The 27,799-nt window shown below is 54.1% G+C and overlaps 3 protein-coding genes and 2 long non-coding RNA genes across 7 annotated transcripts in view; 2 read left to right on the top strand and 3 right to left on the bottom strand.

Moving 5' to 3' along the window:
• The first annotated feature begins 8,656 nt into the window (after nt 1-8,656).
• On the top strand, nt 8,657-10,534 carry LOC110152383 (uncharacterized). Its single transcript, XR_002318383.2, has 2 exons — nt 8,657-8,808; nt 10,103-10,534. It is a non-coding gene; the product is annotated as an uncharacterized lncRNA (long non-coding RNA).
• On the bottom strand, nt 9,035-9,932 carry TMEM89 (transmembrane protein 89). The gene is made up of 2 exons (XM_020916117.2): nt 9,604-9,932; nt 9,035-9,237 (listed from the first exon to the last, which is right to left on the bottom strand). The coding sequence occupies exons 1-2, from the start codon at nt 9,895-9,897 to the stop codon at nt 9,052-9,054; spliced, it is 480 nt and encodes a 159-aa protein (XP_020771776.2). The 5' UTR covers nt 9,898-9,932; the 3' UTR covers nt 9,035-9,051.
• A 1,573-nt stretch (nt 10,535-12,107) lies between the features above and the next one.
• SLC26A6 (solute carrier family 26 member 6) lies at nt 12,108-22,765 on the bottom strand. 2 transcript variants are annotated; one of them, XM_020916112.2, is made up of 21 exons: nt 22,679-22,765; nt 20,479-20,637; nt 20,034-20,173; nt 19,690-19,800; nt 18,991-19,154; nt 18,633-18,797; nt 18,402-18,554; nt 17,955-18,037; nt 17,724-17,871; nt 17,353-17,466; nt 17,125-17,202; nt 16,714-16,809; nt 16,516-16,622; nt 16,268-16,337; nt 15,069-15,161; nt 14,872-14,976; nt 14,414-14,509; nt 13,119-13,298; nt 12,913-12,967; nt 12,522-12,658; nt 12,108-12,370 (listed from the first exon to the last, which is right to left on the bottom strand). In XM_020916112.2, exons 1-21 carry the CDS (start codon nt 22,699-22,701, stop codon nt 12,356-12,358), a joined length of 2,292 nt encoding a protein of 763 aa, XP_020771771.1. In that variant the 5' UTR covers nt 22,702-22,765; the 3' UTR covers nt 12,108-12,355. The 2 variants fall into 2 exon arrangements, with proteins under 2 accessions (XP_020771771.1, XP_020771770.1); XM_020916111.2 differs by having other exon boundaries at nt 20,479-20,633; nt 22,679-22,747.
• LOC139031277 (uncharacterized) lies at nt 19,062-24,447 on the top strand. Its single transcript, XR_011483761.1, has 4 exons — nt 19,062-19,150; nt 20,333-21,367; nt 21,547-21,829; nt 22,291-24,447. It is a non-coding gene; the product is annotated as an uncharacterized lncRNA (long non-coding RNA).
• CELSR3 (cadherin EGF LAG seven-pass G-type receptor 3) overlaps nt 23,733-27,799 on the bottom strand; it is a 29,525-nt gene continuing 25,458 nt past the window's right edge. For both annotated transcript variants that reach the window (XM_070456117.1, XM_070456119.1), the window contains 2 exons: nt 26,798-27,686; nt 23,733-25,521 (listed from right to left, as the gene is read on the bottom strand). In XM_070456117.1, the coding sequence (XP_070312218.1) occupies nt 25,494-25,521; nt 26,798-27,686 (917 nt within the window). In that variant the 3' untranslated portion in view covers nt 23,733-25,493. The remainder of the gene's footprint in view (nt 25,522-26,797; nt 27,687-27,799) is intronic.

Raw genomic sequence — 27,799 nt, 5'->3', positions numbered from 1 at the left:
GCGAGGCGCAGGCGCAGTACTGGGGTCTTGGCGCTCGGCCGCCCCCTGGCGGAGGAGATCGGAAATATTCATTTACTCCCTGCAGGTCGCAGCTTCTTGCTTTCGCGTCCCTGGGTACCAGCGCGCATCAGTGTCTCTGGCTAGTCATCGTCCTGCTCAGGTCTGTTCTGGATCCAGTTCATCTTCCCCCTTCACTCGTGGGAGAGTGCCCGACGTTTCACACGAACCGTGGGCGCCTCGACTGCGCTGAGTGCTCGGAGTGGCCGAGACGGCCGCGAGCGCAACCACAGCATGTTTGCGAATCGCAACCCCAGGGCTAAAGCACCCGGCTGGAACCTAGGACTACTGCGCGGCTGTTGAAAAGTCACGGTTTTCTTTTTAAAGGAACGGAGTAAATTCAGACGGTTGACATGGAAAGAATTTAGCAATATGTTGCTAAGAAAAAAGGAACAATTTTAGAGACTAATTTGTGAAAAAGATTCCTTGTTTGGAAAACAAAACACACGTCAAGAGTACTTGCATAGGCAACATAGAGAATTCCTAGGAACTCACTGTAAAGTCTCAGTCAGATGACTTACAGAAAATAAATTCAGGGAAGAGGAAAGAGGCTACCATTTTCACACTTCTGTTTTATTTTAATACATGATTTAAAATTTTTAGGGGATTCTCTGGCAGTCCACTGGCTAGGACTCTGCGCTTTCACTGTGGTGGCTGGGATTCAATCCCTGGTTGGGTAACTAAGATCCTACAAGCCGCTGTGCGGGGCCAGAAATTTAAAAAAAAAAAAAAAGTAAAATAAAACTTTTATTAAAAGTATTTGTTGCTTTTGAAATAATGGCATATTCCTGAACTGAACTTCCTTTTACAGGTATATGATTTTTTGTGACCTTTCAAAATATCACTCCATGAAAGTAGAACTTTCTTTTATGAAAATGAAACAGAAGGGGCTTCCCTGGTGGCGCAGTGGTAAAGAATCCACCTGCCAGTGCAGAAGACACCGGTTTGCGACCTCATCTGGGAAGACCCCACATGCCAAAGAGCAGCTAAGCCCATGCGCCACAACTATTGAGCCTGTGCTCTAAGCCCTTTGTGCCACAACTATTGAGCCTGTGCTCTAAGCCCATGCGCCACAACTATTGAGCCTGTGCTCTAAGCCCTTTGTGCCACAACTATTGAGCCTGTGCTCTAAGCCCTTTGTGCCACAACTATTGAGCCTGTGCTCTAAGCCCATGCGCCACAACTATTGAGCCTGTGCTCTAAGCCCATGCGCCACAACTATTGAGCCTGTGCTCTAAGCCCATGAGCCACAACTATTGAGCCTGTGCTCTAAGCCCTTTGTGCCACAACTATTGAGCCTGTGCTCTAAGCCCATGCGCCACAACTATTGAGCCTGTGCTCTAAGCCCATGAGCCACAACTATTGAGCCTGTGCTCTAAGCCCTTTGTGCCACAACTATTGAGCCTGTGCTCTAAGCCCATGCGCCACAACTATTGAGCCTGTGCTCTCGAGCCCTTTGTGCCACAGCTATTGAAGCCCCCACACCCAAGAGCCCCTGCTCCGCAATGAGAGCGCATCACTGCAGTGAGAAGCCTGAGCACCGCGAGGAGCAGCAGCCCTGGCTCACTGCAGCTAGAGAAAGTCCATACAGCAACGAAGACACGGCACAGCCAGAAATAAAGTTATGTTAAATATCAAAGAGAAGATACTTAAGTGTGCATGGATTAATATCTTGTGAACTAAAATGACGTGATCATCTAGACATGAAAAATAAAGTGAAATAGAATCTCCTAGTTTTTAAGTACAGTCTTTTTGTTTTTAATTCCTGGTGTTTAGAACCATTTTGACTGGGCTTCCCCGGTGGTCTAGTGGTTAAGAATCTGATCAGTCCTGGGTGTTCATTGGACGGACTGATGCTGAAGCTGAAACTCCAATACCTTGGCCACCTCATGCGAAGAGTTGACTCATTGGAAAAGACCCTGATGATGGGAGGGATTGGGGGCAGGAGGAGAAGGGGACGACAGAGGATGAGATGGCTGGATGGCATTACTGACTCGATGGGCATGAGTTTGAGTAAACTCCGGGAGTTGGTGATGGACAGGGAGGCCTGGCGTCTGCGATTCATGGGTCGCAAAGAGTCGGACACGACTGAGCAACTGAACTGAACTGAACTGAGAACCATTTTATATTTACAGAAAATCTGAGCAGAAAGTACAGAATTTCCCATATATACCTGCCCACATACAGCCATGCACAATTTGCCTTATTAATATCTTACCTTATTCTGATAACTTTGTTACAATTAATGAATCAGTATTGACACATTTATTATTACTAAAGTCCAAAATTCTTGGACTTCCCTTTTGGCTCAGCTGTTAAAGAATCCGCCTGCCATGTGGGAGACCTGGGATCGATCCCTGGGTTGGGAAGATCCCCTGGAGAAAGGAAAGGCTACCCACTCCAATATTCCAGCCTGGAGAATTCCATGGACTGTATAGTCCACGGGGTCACAAAGAGTCGGACATAACAGAGCGACTTTCACTTCATAGTTTATTCAGATTCCCTTAGTTCGTTTTCATCTAATGTCCTTTTTTGTTCTAGGATCCTGTCCAGGACACCACATTACATTTCACTGCCATGTTTTCTTAGGCTTCTCTTGCTGTGACACAGTTTCTTCCAGTGGCCAGCGCATTGTGTGCCTTCCTTCTAGCAGTGTGCGTGTGTGCTCAGTCATTTCAGTCATGTCCGACTCTTTGCAACCACATGGAGCCCACCAGGCTCCTCTGTTACTGGGATTTTCCAGGCAAGAATACTGGACGGGTTGCCATTTCCTCCTCCAGGAGATCTTCCTGACCCAGGGATTGAACCCACAGCTGCTGCATTGTAGGCGGATTCTTTACCCACTGAGCCACCTGGGAATCCCTCCAAAGAGCTCACTGCCTCCAATTCCTCTCCTCCCACTCTCTCCCAAAGCCACTCCAAGTCCACTCCCTATTCATTCTTCCAAAACCACCCCCTATTCATTCCTCCAAAACCGCAGCTGTAAAGGTCATCCATGAACTCCAGGTTGCTAAATCCAATGGCCAGTTCTCAGTCTTGTTTAACCTGATTGGACACACTTTCCTCCTTAGAGCCTCATCTCTTCTCCGCCTTTATTTCCCGTTCTTTCCTATTGTCCTCCCTCCCTGGACAGTCCTCCCTGGCTGCTCTGCCAATTCTGCCTCACTTCCCGACCTGTATACAATGAGTATCCAGGGCTCAATCCTGGCACCTTTTCCCTTCCTGATGAAAACTTGCTCTCTGGTCATCTCATCCAGTCTCCTGGCTTCAGTGCTGTGTATACCTACAGAGCATCCTGTATTCCCATCATCTACTCACCATCTCCCTTGGAGAGCTGACAGACATGCCGATTTATCTCTGAACTCTTTACTTTCCCTCCTAAACTTGTTCCTTCCATAATTGTCTTCATCTCAGTAAATGACACTTCCATTAGCCAAGTTTCTCAGGCTAAAAATCTACGACTCGTCCTTGACTCCTCTCTCTCAAAATCCACACCCAGTACCTACCCCCCACCCCTGCTTCTTCACCCCTACTGATGCCCTCGGGTGAGAAGGGAAGGACAAAGACAGTCAGGAAGTGTGGTGTGGTAGATGCTGTTTCAAGAGATTGGTCAAAAAGGAAATGCTACTAAAAGGTCAAGTACAAGTAATGGTCATTGCAATGATTTGGCAAGAGTCTTGGATGAGTCACTGATTTTCTGAAATTTACTTGGCAGATGGAGAGAGGTTAGATCAAAATATCTTTTCCCCCCTAAATTGCAAGCTGATTTTTGTAACAGCAGTTTTGTTTTGTTTTGTTGGCCATGCTGTGCTATACACAGTATCTTATTTCCCCAACCTGGGGTGGAATCCACGCCCCTGGCAGTGGCAATGTGGAATCCTAATCACTGGACCACCAGGGGAGTGCTGTAACAGCAATTCTGACTAGGCCCCCTTTCTCTATCCATCTCTGAGACTCCTTCTATTCCCCCTAGAAACTCTCTAAACTAAAAAGCAAGTTCACGTAGGCTGGCTGAGAGGGCTCTGACACTCACCTTATTCTTCTCACTCAAACTTATCGGTCTTGAGTTTTTATTTTAGTGCTTAAATCACACTAACATGTACATAATATTTAGCACCTTTATTATTTTAAAGATAATTATCTTAATTATTACAGTTAAGTATGTATTAATTACAGTGGTATTAATTACATTCAAAATGCCCAGTCCCTGGCAGTTCAGTGGTTATAACTTGGTGTTTTTACTGCCACAGCCTAGGTTCGATCCTGGTCTGGGAAGATCCTGCAAGCTGCATTATGTGGCCAAAAATATATATATATATATTGTGCAACCATTACCACTACTTTCAAAACTTTCCATCATACCAAACAGAAACTCTATTTTCATTAAGCAATAACAAACCATTTCCACCTTCCTCGAATCTCTAACAACCTCCATTCTGTCTCAGTGAACTTGTCTACTCTAGGTACCTCGTTTAACTGGGATCATACAGTATTTGTTGTTTAAAAGATAACAGGCCCAAAATAGAGTCGCTTAAGCTAAGCTGCATGCCACCAAACCAAGTCTTAATTTTAGCCTGGGCTCTCCTAGAAATTAACTCTTAAAGCAGTTGAGCAGGAATCACCTGATCAACAATACTTCATCTGCCTGATAAACCATGCCATTCCCTAAAGGACAAGAAATTTGCAATAACCAACTGCTTGTTTGTTTGCCAACTATAGTATCTTTGTTCATACTCCCTTTTACCTAGAAAAGTCTTCCACTTTTGTTCAGGTCCTTGGAGTTCTTTTCTTTTCTACTGTTTATCTATTTCCTTACTGATTTGGTTGTGCCAGGTCTTAGTTGCCGTACACCCACAGAATCCTTAGTTGTGGCCCAGGGATCGAACCCAGGCCCCCTGCACTGGGAGTGTGGGTCTTAGCCACTGGACCACCAAGGAATGGCAGAGCTCTTTTCTATCTGCCAGGTTGGATGCGCCTGATTTGGATCAAATTTTGATCGAATAAACTCTTAAAAATTTCAGCATGCCTGTTTGTCTTTCCACATTGTCCTTTTATGTTTGGCTTATTCCACTTAGCATGATGTAGGTGGACATGGGCTGTTTCCGCCTTTTGGCTATTGTGAATAATGCTACACTGAACGCCCACTGACATACAAGCATCTGTGTGAGACCCTGCATTCAATTATTTTGGTATTTACAGAGGAGTGGAATTGCTGGATCATATGGTAATTCTAGTCATTTTGAGGAATCACCAAACTGTTTTCTAATAGTGGTTGTGCCATTTTACACCCCTGCCAGCAATGCAAAAGTGTTCTAATTTCTCTACGTTTTCACCAATATTTGTAATTTTCCATTTTTTCCCTCATAATAACCATCCTAATGGGGGTGACATGATATCTCACTGTGGTTTTGATTTGTAATTTCATAATGACTAGTGATGTTGAGCATCTTTTCATGTGGTTATTGGCCATTTGTGTATCTTCTTTAGATAATATCTATTCAAGTCCTTTGTCCATTCTTGAATTTGGTTGGTTGGTGTCACTGAGTTGTAGGAATTCTTTAGGTATCCTGAATATTAGTCCCTCGTTAGATATGCAATTTGCAAATATTTTCTCCCATTTTGTGAGCTCTCTTTTGACTCCCTTGATAGTGTTCTTTGATGCACAAATTTTTTATTCTGATGAACTCCAATTTATCTATTTTTTTTCATTACCTGTTCTTTTAATGTCAAACTTAAGAAATCATTGCCTTCTCCAAGAGTATGAAGATTACATCTATGGTTTCTTCTAAGAGTTTTATAGTTTTAACTTTTGAATTTAAATCTTTGATCCTTTTATTTTTATATAATGTAAGGTAAGGGTCTAACTTCATTCTTTTGCATGTGGATATTCAGTTTTCTCAGCACCATTTTTTGAAAAGATTCTCTTTTCCCCATTAAATGGCCTTGGCACTCTTGAAAATCAACTGAATGTATATGTGAAGATTTATTTCTGGGCTTTCTGTTTCATTGGTCTATACGTCTTACTCATATGCCAGTACCACACTGTTTTGATTCCAGTACATTTATAGTACATCTTGGAAATCAGAAAGTAGGAGTCTTCCAACTTTGTTCTTCTTTTCCAAAATTGTTCTGGCTATTTAGAGTCCCTTGAGATTCCATATAAATTTTAGGATGGGCTTTTCTATTTCTCTTCAGTTCAATTCAGTTCAGTCACTCAGTCGTGTCCGACTCTTTGCAACCCCATGAACTGCAGCACGCCAGGCCTCCCTGTCCATTACCAGCTCCCGGAGTCCACCCAAACCCATGTCCATTGTGTCAGTGATGCCATCCAACCATCTCATCCTCTATCGTCCCCTTCTCCTCCTGCCCTCAATCTTTCCCAACATCAGGGTCTTTTCAAATGAGTCAGCTCTCTGCATCAGGTGGCCAAAGTTTTGGAGTTTCAGCTTCAATATCAGTCCCTCCAATGAACACCCAGGACCGATCTTTAGGATGGACTGGTTGGATCTCCTTGCAGTCCAAGGAACTCTCAAGAGTCTTCTCTAACACCACAGTTCAAAAACATCAATTCTTCGGTGCTCAGCTTTCTTTATAGTCCAACTCTCACATCCATACATGACTACTGGAAAAACCATAGCCTTGACTAGAAGGACCTTTGTTGGCAAAGTAATGTCTCTGCTTTTTAATATGCTGTCTAGGTTGGTCATAACTTGCATTCCAAGGAGCAAGTGTCTTTTAATTTCATGACTGCAATCACCATCTGCAGTGATTTTGGAGTCCAGAAAAAGAAAGTCAGCCACTGTTTCCACTGTTTCCCCATCTATTTGCCATGAAGTGATATCTATTTCTCTAACAAAACACTATTGGGATTTTCATAGGGATTACCTTGAATCTGTAGACCACTTCGGGTAGTATTGCCATTTTAACAACATGAAGTCCTACAATCAAAGAACATGGAATGTCTATTTATTTAGATTTTCTTTCTTTCAGCAGCATTTTGAAGCAAGAAGCAATCAGGCAGCACTTTCAGCACTTCCCTTGGAAATTTCATCTGCTAAATATTCACGTTCATCATTTACAAGTTCTGCTTTCCATTCAAAATGGGTTATGATTCCACTAAGCTTCCCGTGACTATTTAACAAAGATTCCTTTCACTCCTAGTTTCCAGTAACTTTCTTCTGAGCCCTCTCTGGCAACATTCTTAATGTTCACATTTCTGCTAACAGCTGGTTGAAGACACTTCTGGCTTTTTCTGTTATGCTCACTGACTCAATGGACAGGAATTTAAGCAAACTCCAGGAGATAGTGAAGGACAGGGAAGACTGGTATGCTGCAGTCCATGGTGGTCGCAAAGAGTTGGACACAGCAACTGAACAACAACAACAACTGTGCTCTCTGACATCCTTTCAGTCTTTGCTCAATTCCACAGCCACTTCCACATTTTTAGGATTTGTTACAGCAGTACCTCTCACTCTTGATACCAGCATCCACAGTAGTTTTCTACTGCTGCTACAACAAATCACCAGAGACTTCATTGTTTAGAAGAAATCAGATTTATTATCTCACAGTTCTGAAGGCCCCAAATCCAACATGGATGTCATTGGGCTAAAATCAAGGCATCAGCAGAGCTGTGTTCCTCTCTGGAGGCTCAAGCGGAGTATGTGCCCTTGGTCATTCAGGTTGTTGGCAGAACTAAGATCCTGGTGGTTGAAGGACTGAGGTTTCTGTTTTCTTGCTGGCAGTTACCCGAGGGTCATTCCCAGCTTCTAGAGGCCATCTGCATTCCTTGGATCTTTGGGTGGTGGAAGATCTCTGCCACCATATTCAAAGCCAGCAGCAGAGGATTAGTACCTCTCATCCTTTGACCAACCCTCCTGCTCTCCTCTTCCACTTCTAAGGGCTCATGCAATTACACTGGGCCCACCAAAATAATCCAGAACAATCTTCCCATTGTAATGTCTTTCAGCTTAATTCCAGCTGCAAAATCCTTTCTGCTATGGACTATAAAATATTTATAGATTCCATGGATATCTTGAGGACTATTATTCTGGCCTCCTGCAGACTCTCTTTGACCAACTCCTGCCCCCATCCCCAGCCTGCTCTCTCCTGTGCCCCACAGTTCCTTCTCTCCCCTGAAATCCTGACCACCTTACAGTTCCTGCAACAGGTCAAAGTCTCTTTCCCCACCTGGCCCTTGTATGTGCTCATCCTTCTGCCTGGAGCACTCCTTCTCCTCTCATCACCCCACTCATCCTTCAGGTCCCAGCAGTCAGCCCTGCTCCACCCCAACTGGGCCAGCATACCTCTCTGCAGAGAAATTGTCTTTTTGAGTGTGCTTCACCACCACCTCCACCCTCCCCTTAGTGTGAGTGGGTGAGGAAGGAGCCAGTTCTCTTCTGTATATCAGCAGATCCTGATGCCTAGCCTATGGTAGAGGAAGGTAGGAAGGGGAAGGTGAGGTCCCTTGGGGAAGTTTAGTCCTCATCCCACTTCCTAGGGGTGTTAGAGCAAGAGCCACTTAAGTGCCTCCGCATGTTTGAGATGTCATAAAGACGAAGGCTGCCAGGGCCCATCCTCTGCCCCCCAGCCCCAGCTCAGGCCCCACAGACTCAACCAGGAGCCCTAGCTGACTCAGTCACATGGTCACCTCTGGGCTGCCCTCCCTGGACCACCCACATCTGTCCTGATGGCCAAGTCTCCTCCCACTCACACTGGGGAGCCCTGAGAAGCCCCAGAGGAGCAGTTGTATTTGTGAGCATGATCCCTAAAGAGGAGGGCCGAGTTGGGATGGGGGGCGATGGAGCAGTGTGAGCCAGCCCAGGCCCCACCTGTCCCGCCATCGAGGGGCACTGAGGCCTCGATGGGTCTGCTGGCTCTAAAAGTAGAAAAGGGCCACGTGGTCCCGACAGGTCTGGAGAGAACCAAGACACACTGGCCTGAGCCTGGTCCAACAAGCCACAACAAGTCACCAGGCAGAGAGAGGAAAGCATTGGGTCACCCAGTCTGAGTGGGAGTCCCCTTTATTTGGGTACGCTTCTGGGTGGCTAGATGCTGCAGGTGGCACTCAATATGGACCAGGAGGGCATCCAGCATATGCAGGACACCGAGGAGGAGGGCGCGGTCTGAGATGGGGTTCTGTCGTTTCCAAGTTGCGCAGGTGTGGGAGGTCAGCTGCGGATGCTGAGGACAGGATGGAGAGGCAGGAGTGAGAACATAGGGAAGGGACAGAGGTCTGGTGGGAAGCGGGGGCTTAGGGTGATGGAGGATCAGGGAGCGGCCGATGTGGCCTCATGTGGTCTGGGGCCCATGCAGGCTGGGTGAGGGCTAGAGATGTTACAGGGGGAAGGTGGGACAGGTACCCCCTCCATGGGAATGCCAGGGGGAAGATGGGATAGGGTACCACCCACAGGAAATGGCCAGGGACTGTCGGCTGTGGACAAACATAAGGCCCCTGGGGAGGGAGCGATGGTGGGGGGCGGCAGGAGACATGAGTGGAGGGATGGGTAGAACAGAGGTAGGAGGCGGTGGGGACCGAGCCCGGCTCACCTCGCTCTTAGAGGCCTGTGAACGCCGCCGCTGCATCAGCGCACGGCTGAGCATCAGCATCATGGTCGTGGTGACTGTGACCCCAGCCACCGGGTAGATGCGGTTGGTCCCCAGGCCCATCCAGTAGCCGGGACAGCCCAGGCTGCTCTTACAACCCTCCAGGCTGCTTGGCTGGCACCCCCAGGGCTGTAAGTCCAGCCCCACCTGGTACCACATGGGCCGTGACCAGGCGTGGGTGCAGACGGGCATCGTCAGTAGAAGCAGCCATGGCAGGAAGGACTGTGTGAGCAGCATGGCTGCGGCAAGTGCCAGGGGCCGGAACCTGGGCGCCTGGCAACGAGCAAACACCCCTCCCCCAGGGGGAGCGGGCGAGGCAGGAGGTTCCAGCTGGGCCCGTGGCTTTCAGGAGGGGCAGCGTGGCCAGGAACCATGGGATGGGGGGAGCAGGCTGGGGGCCCAGAACTGAAGGCATGCCTCTTCTCCCCTCCTCCTCACCTAGCATCCAACCCCTGGCAACAGGCTGATCAAGTCGAATGTAGACGTGCTCCCTGCTTCCCAGACTCAGCCCCAAGGACCACAAGTGAACACTCAAAAAATGCAGGCGCATACTCTCAGGAAAAAAGCCTGAAGGCTCAACCTGGTCTGCGAGGCACTCTGTGCTCTGGTCTCCCCTGCTGACCCATGCAGACCACGCTGGTGTTCCTTGAACACACCCTACACCAGAAGCACTGTCCAAAAAGATGACTGGATGTCAACTCAAGTGTCACCTGCTCCCTGAGCCTCCCTCCTAGAACCATCCTGGGTAACACAGTCCCGTCTCTCTCACGTGACCCTGCTTTACTTTCTTCAAAGCATCTCTAAGTACAGGTACACCTCAAAGATTCTGTGCTTCAGTTCCAGCCCACCAAAATACATAAAGCGAGTTGCGTAACTTTTTTTGGTTTCTCAATGCATATAAAAGTTACATTTACACTACACGGTATTCTATGAAGCATGGAATAGCATTATGTCTAAGAAAAAGTACATACCTTAGTAAAAAAAAAAAAATCACTTTATTGCTAAAAATTGCCAACCGTCATTGGAGCCTTGGCAAGTCATAGCAGTAACAAAGATCACTGATCACAGATGCTCATAACAAAATAACAATATTGAAAAAGTGTGAAATACTGTGAGAATAACAATGTGACAGAGACACACAGTGAGCAACTGTTGGAAAAATGGTATCAACAGACTGGCTCCAATGCAGGGTTGCCACAAACCTTCAATCTGTTAAAAAAAAAAAAAAAGAAAGAAAGAAAGAAAAATACAGCGCAATACACAAAGTCTCCCTATAACTACAGGTCCATGTTTGAGGTTTCCCTTCCACTCCAGCACCTACGCTTCACTTAAGCAGTATTTACCCAGCACTTCCAGATGCCAGGTACTGTTCCTTGTGGCTGGAGGCTGTGACATGGTGACAGGCAGTGTGATCTCATAAACAAAGCGCCCTGACTTCCTGGGCAGGGAGGTGGGGGGTGGGGGCAAGGACAGAGGATTCGTGAACGCGAGCAGGGCACTGACACAGGCCAGGAGAGAAACTGCCAGGCAAGGGGGGGCCTCGTCTCCTGGCCCAGCACCTGCAAAGGGCAGGCTCACGTGTTTTGGCAGGTGACGCGAGTTTACCACTGCCACAAGCTATCTGTGCATTCACTCGAATACTCATTGAGCAACCCATGAAGTGGGTACTCTTCTCATTCTCTCCTGAGGAGGACGGAGGCCCAGAAAGATTCGACCCCTCACCCTAGCCCTGATCACTCAGGATCAGCTGGCCCAAAGGACCACTGCTGTCCACGGGGCCACACGCCCAGGTGTCAGTGTTTTATGGCCGAAATCAACAGGTGGTTCTTGGCCGACAGTGACCTGCAAAGTCCAGATAGTGTAATTATATGAATAGGCAATTTTTTCCCAAGTAAGTCAATCCCGCGCATTCTTTTTTTTCTTTTGACCATGCTGTGGGACTTATGGGATCTTAGTTTCCCAGCCAGGGATCAAATCCTCACCCTTGGCAGTGAAAGCTGAGTCCTAACCACGGGACTGCCGGGGAATGCCCACATTCTCCTCGCCGCAGACCTGCAACACTAAATGCAGGTGTTCACGGCACGGCCCGGGGGGGCACCCAGTGGAGCCTGGCCTGCCCTGCACCTGCTTAGGTGTCCTTGTGAACAGGCCATTCTTGAGAAGCAGCTCTGCTTCCAACCACTTTATAGATGAGGACACAGGTGCTGAGGGCTGCATGCAGCAGGGGGTGGATGGGGTGCGGAATGTGGACCGAGGATGCCCCCGCCCTGGGCCTGGCCCCCCAGCTTCACACTCTCCTTGTTCCACACTCCCCCTGCCTGATCCTGCCCTCCCCAAACTTTTCGCCCAACATCTGACTCCAGTTCCAACTTTGGGGTGTAGGAAGGGTCTGAAGCCAGGGCTGCGGACCACACCCTCGCCCCACCAAGCCACAGCAGACCCTGGTATCAGGCAAACAAATCTTTATTCCTGAGGCTAAAAACATGCTTGCTTCTCCAACTCAGTCAGTGTCTCATCCCCGGCCTAGAGCACTGAACTTGGAGTCCCAGGACCTCCATCCCTGAGTTATGCGTGAGTGCGCGTGCACGGAGGGGACTCCTGGTGACGTCCGGAGGCAGCCTAGGGGTGGGGGTTTCTCATGGGTACCCTGTCAAACCTTCAGAGGCAGGCAGTCTCAGGCGGGATGGCCGCAGGGTCAGAGTTTGGTAACCTGGGCAGGGAGAGGAGGAGAAGGCTGGTGGGTCCCCGCAGGACAGAGCCATTCTGAGTCATCCAGGAAGGGCGGACTTCCCGAAATGGGGTCAGGAGGGGACGAGCAGGAGATAAACAGACAGAGCTCAACAGGCCAGAGGTCAACTCACCAAAACAGGGTCGACAGGGCCGGACCTCCGGTGTTGGAGTGCGAAGAGGACAGCGTCATGGACCGAGGCAAAGAGATGCTGCTTGGTGATAGAAGCATCGAAGAAGTGCCCATCCTCAAGCTGCGTGATCACGGGAGCTGTGGGCAACGAGTAGGTCTCTCCTGACTCCAGAGCCACCAGGAACCCCCAGGTGCCGGCAGAACGTCCCCCTAACCATCACCTCTATGGCTCATAGCTCATCCCCCGCTCGTGACCCTTGACCCTGGCCTCCCAGGACACCTCTGACCTCCGTTTTCAGAGAAAGACTTTTTCCCTGTGCTGCCCGGCAGACTCCTCGGCCGGAACCCCCACCTCCTACCCGGACTGCTCTCGCTGTGTCTACCCCACGCACCTTGGCAGGCGGCTATGTACACCTCCACCTCGATCTCCCTGAAGTCGCGGAAAATCTGCAGCAGGAAAGTGGGCCAGGCTCAGAGGGGTAGCTCAGGGCCTGGGGGACCAGGCTCAGAGGGCTCTTGGAGCTAGTTTAGGGTCAGGGTTGAAGATCAGGGTTGTCCTCCCTGAAGGCCCTGCTTAGGGACGCCCCCAGCCCCTTACATTCTTCAGGCTCTTGAGACACACAGTGTCCACGAAGGAGAAGGAGCTCAGGTCCAGGATGAGGGTGTGGAAATCTGGCTGAGGCAGGCCCAGGGCCTTCAGTGAGGACATGTCTGAGGCTTTGGCATCTTCTGGAGCCCAGGCTCCTGTATCCTCTAGCTCAGTCCCTGCGCTCGCCTCCTGGGGAACCAAATACATTGCAAGGGCTGCCCGTGGTGCGGGCGAGGGTGGGAGGGAAGGAGGGCAGGGAGCAGAGGTGAAGGCAGGGAACATGCACAGATGTGTGGAGACACACAATCAGACAAGAGAGCACACACATAAATGCACAAATATTTATGTGCATATTAACATATTTATGTGCATGTTAATGCAAGGGGACACAGGAGGACATGGACACAGGGAGCTTGTATGCAAAGACAGGTGGGACACATGGGGACACCCAGGAGAGGACACCCAGACTCGGGGAGCACACACAGACCGTGCTCTGTTACCGCCTGGGCCCACGCTTAATAGGGACATTTAAGAAGAAAGGGGAGGACTTCCCTGGTGGTACAGTGGATAAGAATCCGCCTGCCAATGCAGGGGGCCTGGGTTCATTCCCTGATCCAGGAAGATCCCACATGCCACGGAGCAACTAAGGTGTGCGCCACAACTACTGAAGCCTGTGTGCCTAGAGCCTGTGCTCCGCAGCAAGAGAAGCCACCGCCATAAGCCCGTGCATTGCAGCAAAGAGGAACCCCCGCCCTCCGCAGCTAGAGCAAGTCCACGCAGCAACAAAGACCCAGCATGACCAAGAGTAAAATAAATAAGCAAATAAAAATTATTTAAAGAAGAAAAAGAAGGAAGGGGATCAGGAGACAATGCCCCATTCTCAGGGGGCCAGAGTGGAGTGGGTGGGGGGCGCAGGAACAAAGCAGAAGAGACACACGTGCTCACACAGACATCCTACTTGATGTCTACCAGAGTCTCTACTTGAGATTGGTGTCCCCCTTGACCCCAGATTTTCTCCACATTACCAGCCCCTTTCCCCCGGCCCATGAGCACAGACTGCGGAGTCTTGTGGGATCCACAATTCAAGGTCTTTGTCTAGGCATCAGATTACAGACTGGAGAGTCCCAAGCAGAAGTCTATGGCATATCACAAGAGGTCTCCCTGCAGAGCATCGGATCCATCACTCCCCTCCTCCTGCCACTGGCACGACAACCTTGAACCCACAGCTGGTAGGTCCATGGACTTCCTCCCGGGATCACCTGGGCACCCTCATCCCTGAAGCTCCCCCCTCCGCCCTGTCTCACCTTGGCCTTGGAGCCCTCCACATCGTTGTTGCTCTCGATGTCCACGACACTGGTGTTGACGTTGATGGAGATGGAGGTGTCCTTGGAGGTGGCAGCCTAGGCAGGGAAAGAGGAGGGGCCAGGAAAGAGGTGTCCAAGATGTCAGGTGACAATCAGGCCAGGCAGGCCTGGCGTTGTCCCGTGGCTTTACGCAGGTAGGTAGGTGGACCAGGAACTGAAGCTTGGGACCTGGAGCAGCCAGGCTGAAGGCTGTGGGGTTGTGACCAACTATGGGAAGAGGACTGTGATGGTTCATGCCACCACTGGCTTAGGAGGTGGGAGAAAAAACCAGATTCTCCCTAGAGCCCTGATCTGCCACGGGAGGAAAGCAGGGTCCCTGGGGGCACCAGGGAGCGAGGAGAAGGGCTGAAAAATGAGGGTGAACAGCCAGGAGCCTGGGAGGGGTCAGAGGGCCCTGCCTGTTTGGGGGGCTTATTCTCCTTCTGCAGTCGCTTCAGCTTCAGGTCTTGCTTCCGAAGCAGCTTCTTCTTCTGAGAGAGGAGGTAGTCCACATCCACACCGCACTGCAGTGAAGGACAGGGCACGGGATGTGCAGGCTGCAGGAGAGGAGGGACCCTCTGCCCCTCGCCCTCACCCCGCAAACCCCAGGCCTCACCCTCTGCTTCAGTGAGTCACTGTACAGCTCAGCGTTGGCAAAGTACACGGTGACCGAGGAGCGGAAGACCTTCACGCCTGGGACCTCCCTGGCCTGCGGACAGGTCAGGTTGGGGTGGCTGAGCCCTCGTCTCTCCTAGCTGCATCGTGCCCTCCTTTCTTTCCTCCCACTGTGTGCCCGGATACCAGCCACCCCAACCCTCTGCTGCCCAGCCAACACAAGGCCCAGCCTGCGGCCCATGCCCCCCCGGAGCTGGTGAGGCCATCCTGACCACTCAGCAGGGCCTGTCAGAGCTTCTTTCTCCTCCAGGGGGTCCTCAGCCTCTCCCATTCCATCCCCCAGTCCTTCTGCCAATACCCAGGCCGGGGGAGTTCCCTGGTGGCCCAGTGGTTAAGACTCCACACTGGCACTGCAGGGGCATGGGTCCGATCCCTGGTCTGGGAACTAAGATCCTGCAAGCTTCTTAGCCAGGCCAGGTTTCAGGGGCCCTCAGCTTCTGCTTGGGTGTTCAACCCTAGCACTGGGGGGGTTGTGTCCTGCATGCAGACAGAGTTCCTCCACAGCTGCTAGACCACCCAAGTCTTTCCCGGCTCCTACGCCACTCAGGACACTCCAGGTTTCTGCCTGGCCTTTGGGTCAGAACCATGTCCCTGCCCTCCCCACCGACCCCCACTTCCCCTACCTCCCTTTCCATCCAGCTGAGCTCCTTCCTGCATGTCCCCCCCACCCACCCTCCCACTCTGCCTCATGTACTGGGCTCAACTTTCAAGTCTCCATGAGGGGAAATGAGTTGGTTTGATTCCGGAGCCCCTGCCTTTGTTCTCAGAAACTGGCATGACACTTCTCAGGAGGTAAAGGACAGTAACCGCATTGATAAGATCCGGAAACAACTTCCCTTACATCCTGGTGCCCTGGATCCTGCCCCTCTGCATTCCTGACCCAGGGCTATTCTGCAGAATGGGGCTTGTACTGCTACCTCTGAGATGGATCCCACTCCCGGGCCCCAAGGCCCACACTCCGAGTGTATGTATAGGGGGACTCCAAATTCCTCTCTTGAAATTTCAAGGACCAAAGCACCGTTAGCACCCCACCCCACTCCCTTGCCCGTGCCAGGCATGGAAGGTGCTGATAAGGGATGGCCCAGTCTGCCCCATCCCTCCCCGTCCGTGTCATCCCCCGGCTTAGCTCTTGCTGCTCACCCCTGAGTACTCTGCCACGTCTCTGTAAATATCCGTGTCTGGCACCTGCCCCAGGACAGAGTAGTGGGGCCTGTAGAAGGAGACAGTGCCACAAGAAGGGGGCGTTAGGAGAGGGGGCAATGAGGGCTTTCTAAGGAGCCTGGGGTCCCCTCCCCTGCCACAAGATGCGGGAAAGCTGGAGGAAGCCAGTGGGGACCTTGTCCCCTCACCAGCTGGAACAGGGGGCAGACATCACAGGGGTGACTCACATCTGGGTGCGGATCACCACAAGCATCAGGGAGAATACTATGGCTACAGCCAGGCCGAGGTCCAGATTCAGCAGGATGGTGGCCACGAAGGTCACCACCCAGATGAGCTAAAAACAGAAGGGGCACAGTCCACAGGCTGCAGCAGGGTCACTGGGGCCAGGGGCCCTGACCCCATCCCCAGCGTCCCAGGTGTCTCACCAGATCCACTCGATTGGCCTTCCAGAGGGAGAACACGTCAGTGAACTGCATCACCATGCCCTTCAAGTTCACGATGACCACGGCAGCCAGGACTGCCTAGGGGACGGGGAGGGTCACCAGGGGCTAGTGAGAGGTGCTGGCTGCTGACCACCCTGAATCCGCCGCATGAGCCAGACTGTCTTGGAGCACCCGGTAGGACCCTCACCTGGGCTCTGACGCTCAAAGGTGTTTACCCCTGCCCCTCCACCCCAAACCTTTCCCCAGAGATTTCCAACTTGACAATCAGGGGGTGACCCTGTATCCTTCCCCTGGGATCTGTATCCCTCCCTGTCTCCGGGGATCTGATGGACTGCTCTGAGTTCCTGGCCTGGCCCAGGCCTTCAAGCCTAGCTGGGTGGGCTGGGGGCTCACCTTGGGCAGGTCTTGGAAGAGTTCTCCCAGTTTGACGATGATAATGAGGATGAAGAGGGAGGAGATGGCTCCGGCCACCTGTGGAGTGGGAGTGAGCAGGGCGGGTGGGCTGGAGTGCAGGGGAGAAGGGGGGAGAGCTGGGAGGAAGGGGGGCAGGTGGAGTGGGGGACGAGGGAGGACCACCCAGCAAAGCAGCATGCATGTGCGCAGAAGCACACCTATGCCCACCTGTGTGTTGCCCCCGGTGCTCTCCTGTACCAGGCTCCGAGACATAGAGCAGCTCACAGGGAAGCACCGGAAGATGCCCCCGATGAGGTTACTGAGGCCGAGAGCTACCAGCTCCTGAGTGGGCAGTGAGGAGTGAGCACGCGTCACCAGCAGTGTGGGGTCACCGTGTCCAGGCCGACGCACCCCCACCTCCATGCCCACTTCGCAGCCCACAGAGACTCGGCCACTGTCCCGTGCCCCCCACGCAGCCCCAGCACATCTGTGGGCTCCTTCCCTGTCTCCCACCTGGTACTCCATCCTCCCACTCCTTCCCAGGGCCTGGGGTCTGGGGACCCCTGCCCCCTCTGTGTCCCGCATCCCATTCCCCAGACCTGGTTGCTATACACCCGGTAGCCGTGCCTCAAGGCGAAGATCTTGCCCAGCGAGATGGCGATGGCAAACCCGACCACAGCGATGGCGAAGGCATTGCCCAGGAGCTTTGCAAACAGCTGGGGGCTGGGGGCCTGCGGGGGCACCAGCCTGTGAGGGGCATCGGTGAGGCCAAAGGAAGGTTTGGGCCTGGCTGCCCAACCCTCCCTGACCCAAGAGGGGCCGGAGCTCACCCCGCGGGGATTTTGCCCACGATGTCCACCCCGAATGCCTGCTTCAGGCCCACGCCGTAGGAGATGCCTGTGGCCCCGATGAGCTGCGGGGAGAAGACACGGTCAGGGCAGGGCCTGGCACCACCACCGTGAAGCAGGGGGGAGAAACCAGAGAAACCACTTGGGGGGGTAAGGAGAGAGGCCTGAAGCGAAAACTTCAGAGGGGTTGGGAGAAGTCAACGATAGGCTGAGAAAAGGAGATGCTGCCAGGGGCTGTCTGCTGGGGCTCCCCCCTCCCTGCCACCCCGTCTTCAGTCCCCACTCCAGTTAGTTTCTAAATACCTGGGGGATGCCCACATGGCAGAGACTCTCCTCACTTACCCTTCCCCCAGTCTGCCACCACCCCCCTACCCCACAACATCATCCCCCACCCCACCCCCACCCCCAGGGGGCCCCCGGAATTCCAACCGTGAGCAGCTCCCCGGGGAGTGGCATGGGCAGATGTCGTCGCAGCTTTTCATTCAACAGCTTCACCAGCACAAGCACCACTCCCGCCACTATGGCAGTGACCACAGTACCGACCACCGTCTGCGGCAGCTTCCAGCAGACCTCCAGTGCTGTCTGAGGGGAGGCGGGGTCACAGCCAGCCCTCCCGGTCCTGGGCCCCTCCACCTGTCCCTCCCCCCCGCCCTCACTTACATAGATGAGGGACAGCGGTCCAGAGCGGCTACTCAGATGAAGGCCAAACACATACTTGAGTTGCGAGACAAAGACGTGCACAGACGCGGCCGTGGTGTAGGCTCGGACCAGAGGCTCTGATAGGTAGGTGACCACGAAGCCGAAGTGGACCATGCCCAGCCCCACCTGTGGGGTGCACGGGACAGTCACGGAGGTGAGGGTCCTAGCGGTGGCCGGGGCAGAGCCTAGGGTGGGTGGGATCATGAGCGATGAGGGGGAGGTGATGGTCAGACACTCAGAGAAAACTATCAGATGGGGTGGGGTGGGGGTGTGGGGCGCGATTGGCAGTCAGGGGCATGTACTCCTGATGGCTCTGCACCTGGAAGAGGCCAACAAGGACACTGAGAGTGGAGGCCAGCTGCACCCGGGTAGCGTCTCTGGCTGCCACATCGAGTGTGGAGTTCAAGTCCAGCATGAAGGCATTGTCCGGAGCCAGCGATTCCATCACACTGCCCACCATCACGGACATGACGGCAAAGGTGCCTGTAGGGGCAGATCAGGGTGGTCTGAAGAGGGGAGAACACAACCTGCCCTGGATCCCGGGTCTTAAGGGAGCGACCAGGAGACACCCAGTTCTAGACAAATGTCCCCAGTCTATATAGAGGGCAGTGCTGATGGTCAGGTATGCACCCCAAGTTCCAAGGCTCTTTAGGGTGCCTAGACACTTTGACCCTGCATCATTTCCCCTGCCCAGGCTGTGTCCACAGGCTCATGACGGGTCCCCTAGTGAAGAGTGGAACGGCGAAGGGGGCATGGTCTGACTCAGGCTTTCAGACTTGTGCCAAGTCTGGGCCCCACGAGTGGCTTCACCCACCCACATCCTCCTGGGTCAGGGCCTCTAATAATCTGAATCTGCGTCTGCATGGTCAGAGGCCCAGTCCCACCTAGAACGCCCAACACTAATGCCTCCCTCCCTCTTCTCCAGGTCTCTCTGCCTTGTTCAACAGCCCCCCCCCCCCCACATCCCCCACGGGGAATGTGGGCATGCTCCTGCAAGGCTAGGCCTGGCTCCACTCACCCACAGAGATGTGCCGGGAAGTGCCAAACAGGAAATAAACAAAGACAGGATAGAAGGAGCTGTACAGGCCAAACACAGGAGGCAGTCCAGCCAGGAGGGCATAGGCTAGGCCTAGAGGTGGAAAGGTAGCAATGTAGACCTGAGGTCAGGGGCTTGACAGGATGAGGAAATGCTGGCCCTGGGTCAGGCACCATAGTCCCAGGGGCAGGGGTCATGCTTTTGGCCATGGGGAAGGCAGGGGTTAAGGTGGGGGTGGGGTGCACAGACCACAGGCTAAGGTCTTGAAGGGTCAGGATCACCATCGAAGGGTTGAGGGTACAGTCTCCAGGTCAAGCGTGGCTTACCCTGTGGTAGCTGCATAATGGCCACACTCAGGCCAGACAACAAGTCACCCAGAAGCCAGTCACGCACAGAATACTGGGGGAGCCAGGCCAAAACCGGGAGGTATTGAAGCAGAAGGGCTTGGGCCCGCGTGCGGGAGCACCTGGGGACACCAGGGTAGGTATTAGGTGCTGGTGGTAGTTTAGTCGCTCAGTTGTGTTCTTCCCTTTGTGACCCCCAAGGACTGTAGACTGCCAGGCTCCTCTGTCCATGGGATTATCCAGGCAAGAATACTGAAGTGGGTTGCCATTTCCTTCTCCAGGAGATCTTAATGACACTGGGAATTGAACCCGGGTCTCCAGCATTTCAGGCAGATTCTTCACTGACTGAGCCACCAAACCCAAGCCCAAATAGGTATCAGAGGCAGGGGCTCCCTCGGTCCTGGCCAGGACCCACCATCAACCTTACCGAAACCAGGTTCGCCACTTGAGCGTCACTGGTGCTGGCCTCCGGCTCCCCAGCTCCTCCAGCTGTTCTTGGTTCAGCAGGGGCCGCTCCACATGGTAGTCTCGCCGCCTCAGCTCCATGGCCTCCGTCGTGGACAGCAGTGCCTGCGTGTCCCTCTGTCTGGTGGGGGGGGGGGGGTGCAGTGAGGCCAGAAACAATGAGGACACAACTTGGCCCAACCACCCCTAGACCTCCACCTGGGACTGGAGGATGCCCCACTTGGCTTTTCTAGGTCTCAAGATCCAGACAGGTCCAACCTCCCAGCCAGCTCCTGCAGGCCCCAAGGCCCACGCCCAGGCAGGGGCAGTACCTGAACTTTGGCTAGTGGAAGACTCTAGCTGGGCCAAAGTCCCCCACAAAGAGACAGCAGGATGAGCATAAGCCACACTTCGGCCCAGGTGTGGCTGCCCAGGCTTTGGTGTTCGCCAATCTAGCTTGCAGGCTGACTGCTCCTCCCAGCCTCCTCCCCCAACCCCCGCTCTCCGCCAGCCAATCCCCGTCCAGTCTGAGCCCTTATCCAGCCGCCCCACGACCCCGGTGCATGTTGTCTGAGAGTGCAGACACAGACACGGGAGGAGGAATCCAGCACAACAAGCAAGCCTCTTTATAGGAGGAGGCTGCTCTAAGAAAAGGAAAGCACTGGGGCTAAGACTGCCCCCAGAACTCCAGTCACACGGTCCAGGTGGTAGAGAACTGAGGCCCCATCTGGGAAATCCAGGGGCATGGTTCTCACCGGGAGGGAAGAGTTTTGAGCCTGGAAAGGGACGCTCCCTTATTAATGGGGGACAATCCCACTTGAGAAGATGATCTCCGGGAGGATCTCGCCTAATAGGAAGCTCTTCCCTGACAGGTAAGTTTTCACCAGCTAGGTGAGGTCTGTCCTGGGGAGAATCTCTGATCTGCCCAGTGGCTACCATCTGAATAAGGGGAATGATCCCACTGGAATAGGAGATCTTGGGGGGAGGGAGTTCTTAGGGTTCCCTGATGGCTCACTGGTAAAACAAACAAACAAACCCGCCTGCAATTCAGGAGACGCAGGTGCGATCCCTGAGAATCCCATGGACAGAGGAGAGGAGCCTGGTGGGCTACAGTCCATGAGGTCGCAAAGAGGAGGACATGAACGATGGATCGATCAACTGAACTCACAGGCATGTGGAAGGAGTTTTTACCTGGGGCATGCTCTCACCTGGGAGAAGCTGTCCCAGAAATAGTTCTCCCTTGGGAATAGGAGCTCTTGGAGAGTGAACGCTTACCTGGGGGAAAGTTTTCACCTGCCAGGGAACTTCTGATCAGGAGGGACTTCGCACCTAAGGTAAGCTCTGAGTGGGGAAAGCTCTCACCTAGGAGGGGATCTCAGAGGGGGAATGCTTACCTGGAGAGTAGTTCCCCTCTTTGGGGGAAAGCCTTCACCTGTCAGGAAATTTCTGACCTGTGAAAAGCTCTGACCTACGGTAAGGTTCCCAGCTGGCGGGCAGGAGCTCACCTGGAAAGGGCTTCTAACCTGGATGCCCCGGTGGAAGGAGGGAGTGGAGTGGGTGCAAGGACGATCCTGAGACTATTGGTATTGCCGACTCACAGAGATCTTTGAGCCCCCCTCGCCCCTCCTCCTGGAGTCATTTGAGATCTTAAAGGGCGCCCACTCCCGCCCCCTCGCGCCTCCGCCGCCGAACCCGCGCTTGGAGGGCGGGGCCTAGCTCCTTGGCTCCTCCCTCTAGGAGGGCCCGGCACCCAGAAGGGCCGGAGCTTTCATTCCCGGACCGCTTGCATCTCTAGATGGACTCAAGCCCCCGCTATGGACACTCTTGCAGCCACGTACAGGGCCCCAACTCGCCGCACCGGCGCACCTCCTGGGCCGGAGCTCCTCCGCACACAGCCGCCTCCCGGCGGCTCCCGGCTAACCCTCGGACGGCGCTGGAGCGGCTTTCCTCGCAGCCCATAGGGGCTGGGGTCGCGCGGGCTCCCGCCCCATCCCTCGCTACGGTTGGGCAGCCGCCTGCAGAAAATCCACAAAGCGGTAAACAGGCGCGGCAGGCGGGAAATGCCTGCTCGGAACTCGGTGGTACCCCCACCCCTTTCCTAACTAACCCAAGCGGGGCACCTGCTCGGGGGCCAAGGAGTGGTCCGCCCCTCGGGCACTCGAACGCGAGGAACCTGCACTCACCCCGGCGCTTCCGACAGCCCCATGGCGGGTGGGCATCCAAGAGGCGGTAGCTCCCAAGCTCGGGCTAGAGGCCGCTAAGGCCCGAGAGGCGGGGCCGGGACAGAGGCGAGGCCTGAGGGTCACTCCCAGCGGCCAATCCCCGGGCAGAACGGGAAGGCTTGGGCCAATCAGCGTGCCGGGGCGGGGCTTAAAGGACGCTCTGGCGGCTCAGCGAACCCCAAGGAGGGAGATTTAACCCTTTCCTTCCCCTGTGACTTGGCTCTGCCTCCTTCTCGTGGCCCGACTAACTCTCTCTTGCCTGAGCGGGTTGTGGGACCGTGCGGGATTAAGGACCGGAGCTGGTTCCCGAGTGGTGTGGGGCTGACACCGGGTCCTGGCTTCTTGCGGAGGATGCCCTCGGGGTGGGGAGCAGAATGTCTAGGGGCGCGGCTGATGACCAGAGCCTTAACTCTCCGTGGGGTGTCCGGGTCCGTGGGGCCTCTCATGCCTCCATGAGGGCACCACCCTCAGGCTTTGCCCCTGAGATCTGGCATGTCTCTTAAGACCCGAGGGGCTCGAGGGCTCCCTTCAACACTGGACACACAGACCTGAAAGTTTGCGAGCTTCCCCCCACCCCGCCTCCGCCTTCCCCAAAGGAAGCACATGATGCCGAAAGGCTTCTGCCTGGGTTCCTGATGAACGGGATGTCCGACAGCTAGGGGTCAGTGGTGTCAATGGACTGAAGGCAGTTCCTAGGGTCGGTTTGACAGCCAGAGCAAATGCCAGGGCAGGGCGGCAGGGCCCGGCAGACGTAGGAAGCCATCAGGTTGCTGCCTTGAAGGGGCCATACCCTGTGCTCATACTTAAAAGTCCGGCTTCAAGGCGAAGGGACAGAATTCAGGGTGAGATCGCAACCTGGTCCAGATCTTCAATGAAATGAGCTAAAAATAGCCGAATATTCTCGGAGAGGAGGATGGGGCAGTGCTCAGATTTCTCTCCAAGGTCAACCCCGGGAAATCATTCATTGCCACCCTCCAACCCTATCCTCCACCCCCAAACAGAATGAGGCAATAACCATTTTCTATAGAAGTTTATTCCCAAAACAGAGCGCGGCTTCACGGAACAATTTACACAGACAGGAAAAGGAGCCACTGGGCTGGAGGGGGCACTCCCCCTCCCAGAGAGGGGCAACTACAGAACCTAGGACATAGCAAGGACAACCCCCTCTCCCCACAGCAGACCCTCAACCCTTCAAGGGCTGGGGTCACTCTGGGTAAGGAGAGCTGGGGTCCTGGCTGGTGGGATTTGGCACCAGTCAGTAAAGTAGAACTTTTAATCTCCTTGAAAACTGCCTCCCAAGAGTATGCGTGAAGGAGGTGGGTGTCTGCACAGACCCTCCACACCCCTGCACGGCCGCTGTTCCCAGTGGTAAGAAGATGCCTATTCTTACCACTGGGCCTTCTGGGCCTGCTGTCAACAGGGGACTCAGAGCTGACCTTTGGCCTGGGACGACTAGGGGGTTAGAAACCCCTCAAGATGACCAGGTTCAGGGTCCTCACAAGTGGGTCCTCCAAGCCCCTCTCGAGACCACATTCTCTACCTTGCACTTGTAAACAAAGGGGGGGAAAAAACATTCTCAACTGTAAACAAAGTGTAAAGTTCACAAAGTTTTAAACTGTAAACAAAGTGTAAAAACCATTTTAAAATCTTGACCTGTAAACAAAGTAAGAAAATGTCAAAGCCCCCAGTTCTGGACATCAGACGAAGTAATAAAAGTGAGGGTTTGTGAACTGGGTCCTAACAGTCGTTTTTCCCTTTACAAGGGAATCAAGGAGTGGTGGAACTGAGTCACTTCCTGCAGCCCGGGTGCCTGGGGCCAGGGAGGCTCCTGTAAACGCGGGAGGCAGCGGCACCTACATTCTGAGTCTTTAATTCCCTTGTTTTTGCTCCCTTTGCTCCCCCTCCGACATCACCCTTCAGAATAAATTCTAGCAGGGGGCAGTGTCAGGGAACCGAATGGCACCACGATATTTGTACATGACAGGGGCAGGGGCTGCGAGGACTCCATCCACCCTCTGCAGGAATGTCTGAATAGAGGCCTGAGCCCCTCCCCGTGGGAGAAAGGGGAGCCTAGATCTGTAAACATGACATCTGCTGATCCACCAGCGCCCCACAGCATCAGTCCTGGGACATAAGGCAGTAAGTGGCAGGGACTCCGCATAATAAACACACACATCCACGGGGAGGGGCAGCATGAGCGAGCCCCTGTGAGGAGGTCAGAGGACCCCTGTTTTCAAGACCAACCCTCCAAGCCCCCAAAGTGTGCCCTGTAACATCCAAGCAAAAGCAAAGATTAATTCTGCACTTGGGGCCCCGACAGTACGCAGATCAACCAGGGAATAGGGGGGTGGGGGTGCATTTACCCCTCCTGTCTGAATCCTCCCCATTAAGATGAGAGGAAGGAGCCAATAATTTGCCAGGGACCCAAATGGGCCCAAACTCTGCACCTCTTTCCCCTCTGTCCCCCTCCCCCTCCCAGCCCAGCCTTAGAACCCCGGGAGACAGAAAAGCTGAAAAATAACATAAGCATATCTCTCTGGTTACAAAGGTACAAAACGTATAAAAGTCCTCCCTCCAGCTCCCTTGCTCCCCACACCTGTTACACGCTTGCACATGCTCACAGAGGAACATGGACAGTCAGTGCTACAGCAACAGGGAGAGCTGGGAGCGGGGCTGTGGGAGGCTGACCCGGGATTGGCCCCCAAGTCCCGGAATCTCTTTTGTTAGCCCAGATCCTCCATCACCCTCCGCTGATCCTCTTCTGCTCAGCCGCTCCTCAGGAGTGACCCTCACTTCTGGGAACTCTGTGGAGTTGAATGTGGAGATTGAAGGTGACTGCTGAGAGTCAGGTCCCCCTGGACAATCCACCATACCTGATCCGGGCCACCTCCCCCATCACCTTCTCCTCTTAGTCCCCAGCCTCCTTATGTCCACTCTGTGGTTCTTAGAGCCCTTCACCCATTCTGGAACCCAGACTCACCAGCAAGGCCCTTTGACTGGCCACCTATGTCTTTTCTCTAAGCACTGAGTGAGCATCTACTATGTACAGATTCTGTTAAACACCTGACCAAAAAAAAATCTCCCAGATCTCCACACCTCAACAAGTTTGCTACTGCAGGCCTATTTTGCAGATGATGAAACAGGCTCAGAGAGGTCAGTGTGAGTCCAGAGCCTGAGCCTCGGCTTGGTCCTCCCAGCCCTCCCCAACAGTCAGACCCCAAGGCTGGGCTGCAGGAGGGCCCAGGGGGTGCTCCCAGCTCCCTCATCCCCACCCCAGCATCCTTCCAGAGCCTTGGGCACCTCAGATCTCCTCCTGCACCCTCTCCTTCCCGTCTTCTCCCCATCTCTGCTCAAGTTCTGATGGTCTTCTTCCCCAGTCCCAGGGTCTCCTTCCCTCTGAAGCCTTTTGTCACCCTATGGACCTCCACAAAACCTGGCCTAGTTGTTCCTCCTCCTTAAAACTCAGCTCTGCTTTTGGCTTCCAAGGCCTGGTCCTTTCTGGTTCCTCACCACTCTCTCTGACTCCTGTACCCAGCTTCATCCCCTACCCTACAAATGAGTGAGAAGCACAAGGTCCCAGCTCAATTCCTCTATGGCCCACCCCACAGTGCCTACAGGCAGGAGGAACTTCATATAGACTGAATGAGTGAGAGAATGAATGATTCACTCTCAAACTGAAGTTCCACAGCCTGCCCTATGTCTGACTTCTCCTTATCCACACTCCACCCTAAGCAAAGCTCCCAAGCAGAGACACCTCCTCTCCTCCCTTCCCCTTCCACATTCCAGGCTACCTCCTGCCCTCCCCCTTCCGCGAGTTCAAGCTCTTTGGAAGGCACCTCACTCTCCTCCTGAATCCAGGAGGTGCAGGCCGAGGTCACACAACCACCCAGTTCCTGCTTATCACCCCACTCGCTGCCAGACTTCTGCCCTCAGCCCGTGGCTTCCTGGCTGTGCCAAGCCCAGGGCAGCCCACGCTCTCTGCCAAACCCCACCCCGTCTGGTGGCAGAATTTAGGGCAGGGTGCATGGGAGCTTGCCCTAAACTGACGGGGGTGTGAGCAGGTGGCTGGACGCCTCTTACTCTGAGTCTGGCGACAGCTCCGAGATGCTGTGGGAGGTGGCGGAGCGCGGGGTGGAGGGTCCAAGCGCAGAGGCCATGGCAGAAGGTGTGGCAGTGGTGTGAGGGCCCGAGGGCGTGCTTGAGGACGGCAGGGAGGACGAGAGAGCTGAGGAGTTGAAGGAGGCAAGGATGGAGGAGAGGATGTCCAGCTGCTCTGTGGAGGGGCCGTGGCCCGGGCCACTGGGGGGGTCTTCCCGAACTCTGAGCAGCTGCGGGGCTGGCCCGAGGCCTTCTCGTGAGGGGTGCCGGCTAGGTGCATGGTCCAGCCGCTCCCCTGAGTTCGATCGCTTGGACAGAGAGTCCAGGGGCCGGGATGGCAAGAGGGGGTCCCTTGAGAGTTGCCGCTGGGGAGACAGGGGCAGAGGCGGGGGCTGTGGGTCAAGGTCCCGGGCACCACGGGGTGGGGGCAACGTGCTCAGCCACTCGCAGGGCGCCCCTCGGTCCAGCGCATCCCGCGACCCAAAGCGGCCCGCCATGGCACCAGGGTAGTCCCTGGGTGGCTGCCGCCGCGGTAGGGTGCTTCCCCGATCCCTGGGCTCCGGGCGGCCTGGCACGGTGTCTAGGCGTTCCTGGGAACCCGGCCGGCTCAAGGGACGCAGGACTGGGGAGGGGGCCTCCTCCAGCCGCTCTCGGCTCAGCTGCCGCCGCAGGAGCAAATCCAGCTGTTCTCGGGAAGAGTAGCGGCTGGCGGGCTGCGACAGGCTGCCAGTGCCCCCGCCAGCACAGATGCGACCGTAAGAGGCAGCCGGCACGGCACGGTGGCCCAAGGTGGCGGCACGGCACCAGGACAATTCAGGGGCGCCCCGGGTCTGTGGCACCAGCGGGTACTGCAACCGGTTCTTCAGGATGCCTGCGGGAGGAACACACGGGGGACAGCATGTGTCTGGGGGCCAGGAACTCCCCCGGGGCTAGGGACGCAGCAGCCTCTGGGATCCCTGGGACATGGACTTGGGGGCAGAAACC

The sequence above is a fragment of the Odocoileus virginianus genome, chromosome 26 (assembly GCF_023699985.2).
Source record: "Odocoileus virginianus isolate 20LAN1187 ecotype Illinois chromosome 26, Ovbor_1.2, whole genome shotgun sequence".
NCBI lineage: Eukaryota > Metazoa > Chordata > Mammalia > Artiodactyla > Cervidae > Odocoileus > Odocoileus virginianus.
The sequence above is the reverse complement of the archived record's forward strand: the minus strand, read 5'-3'. Positions and strand labels throughout refer to the sequence as shown.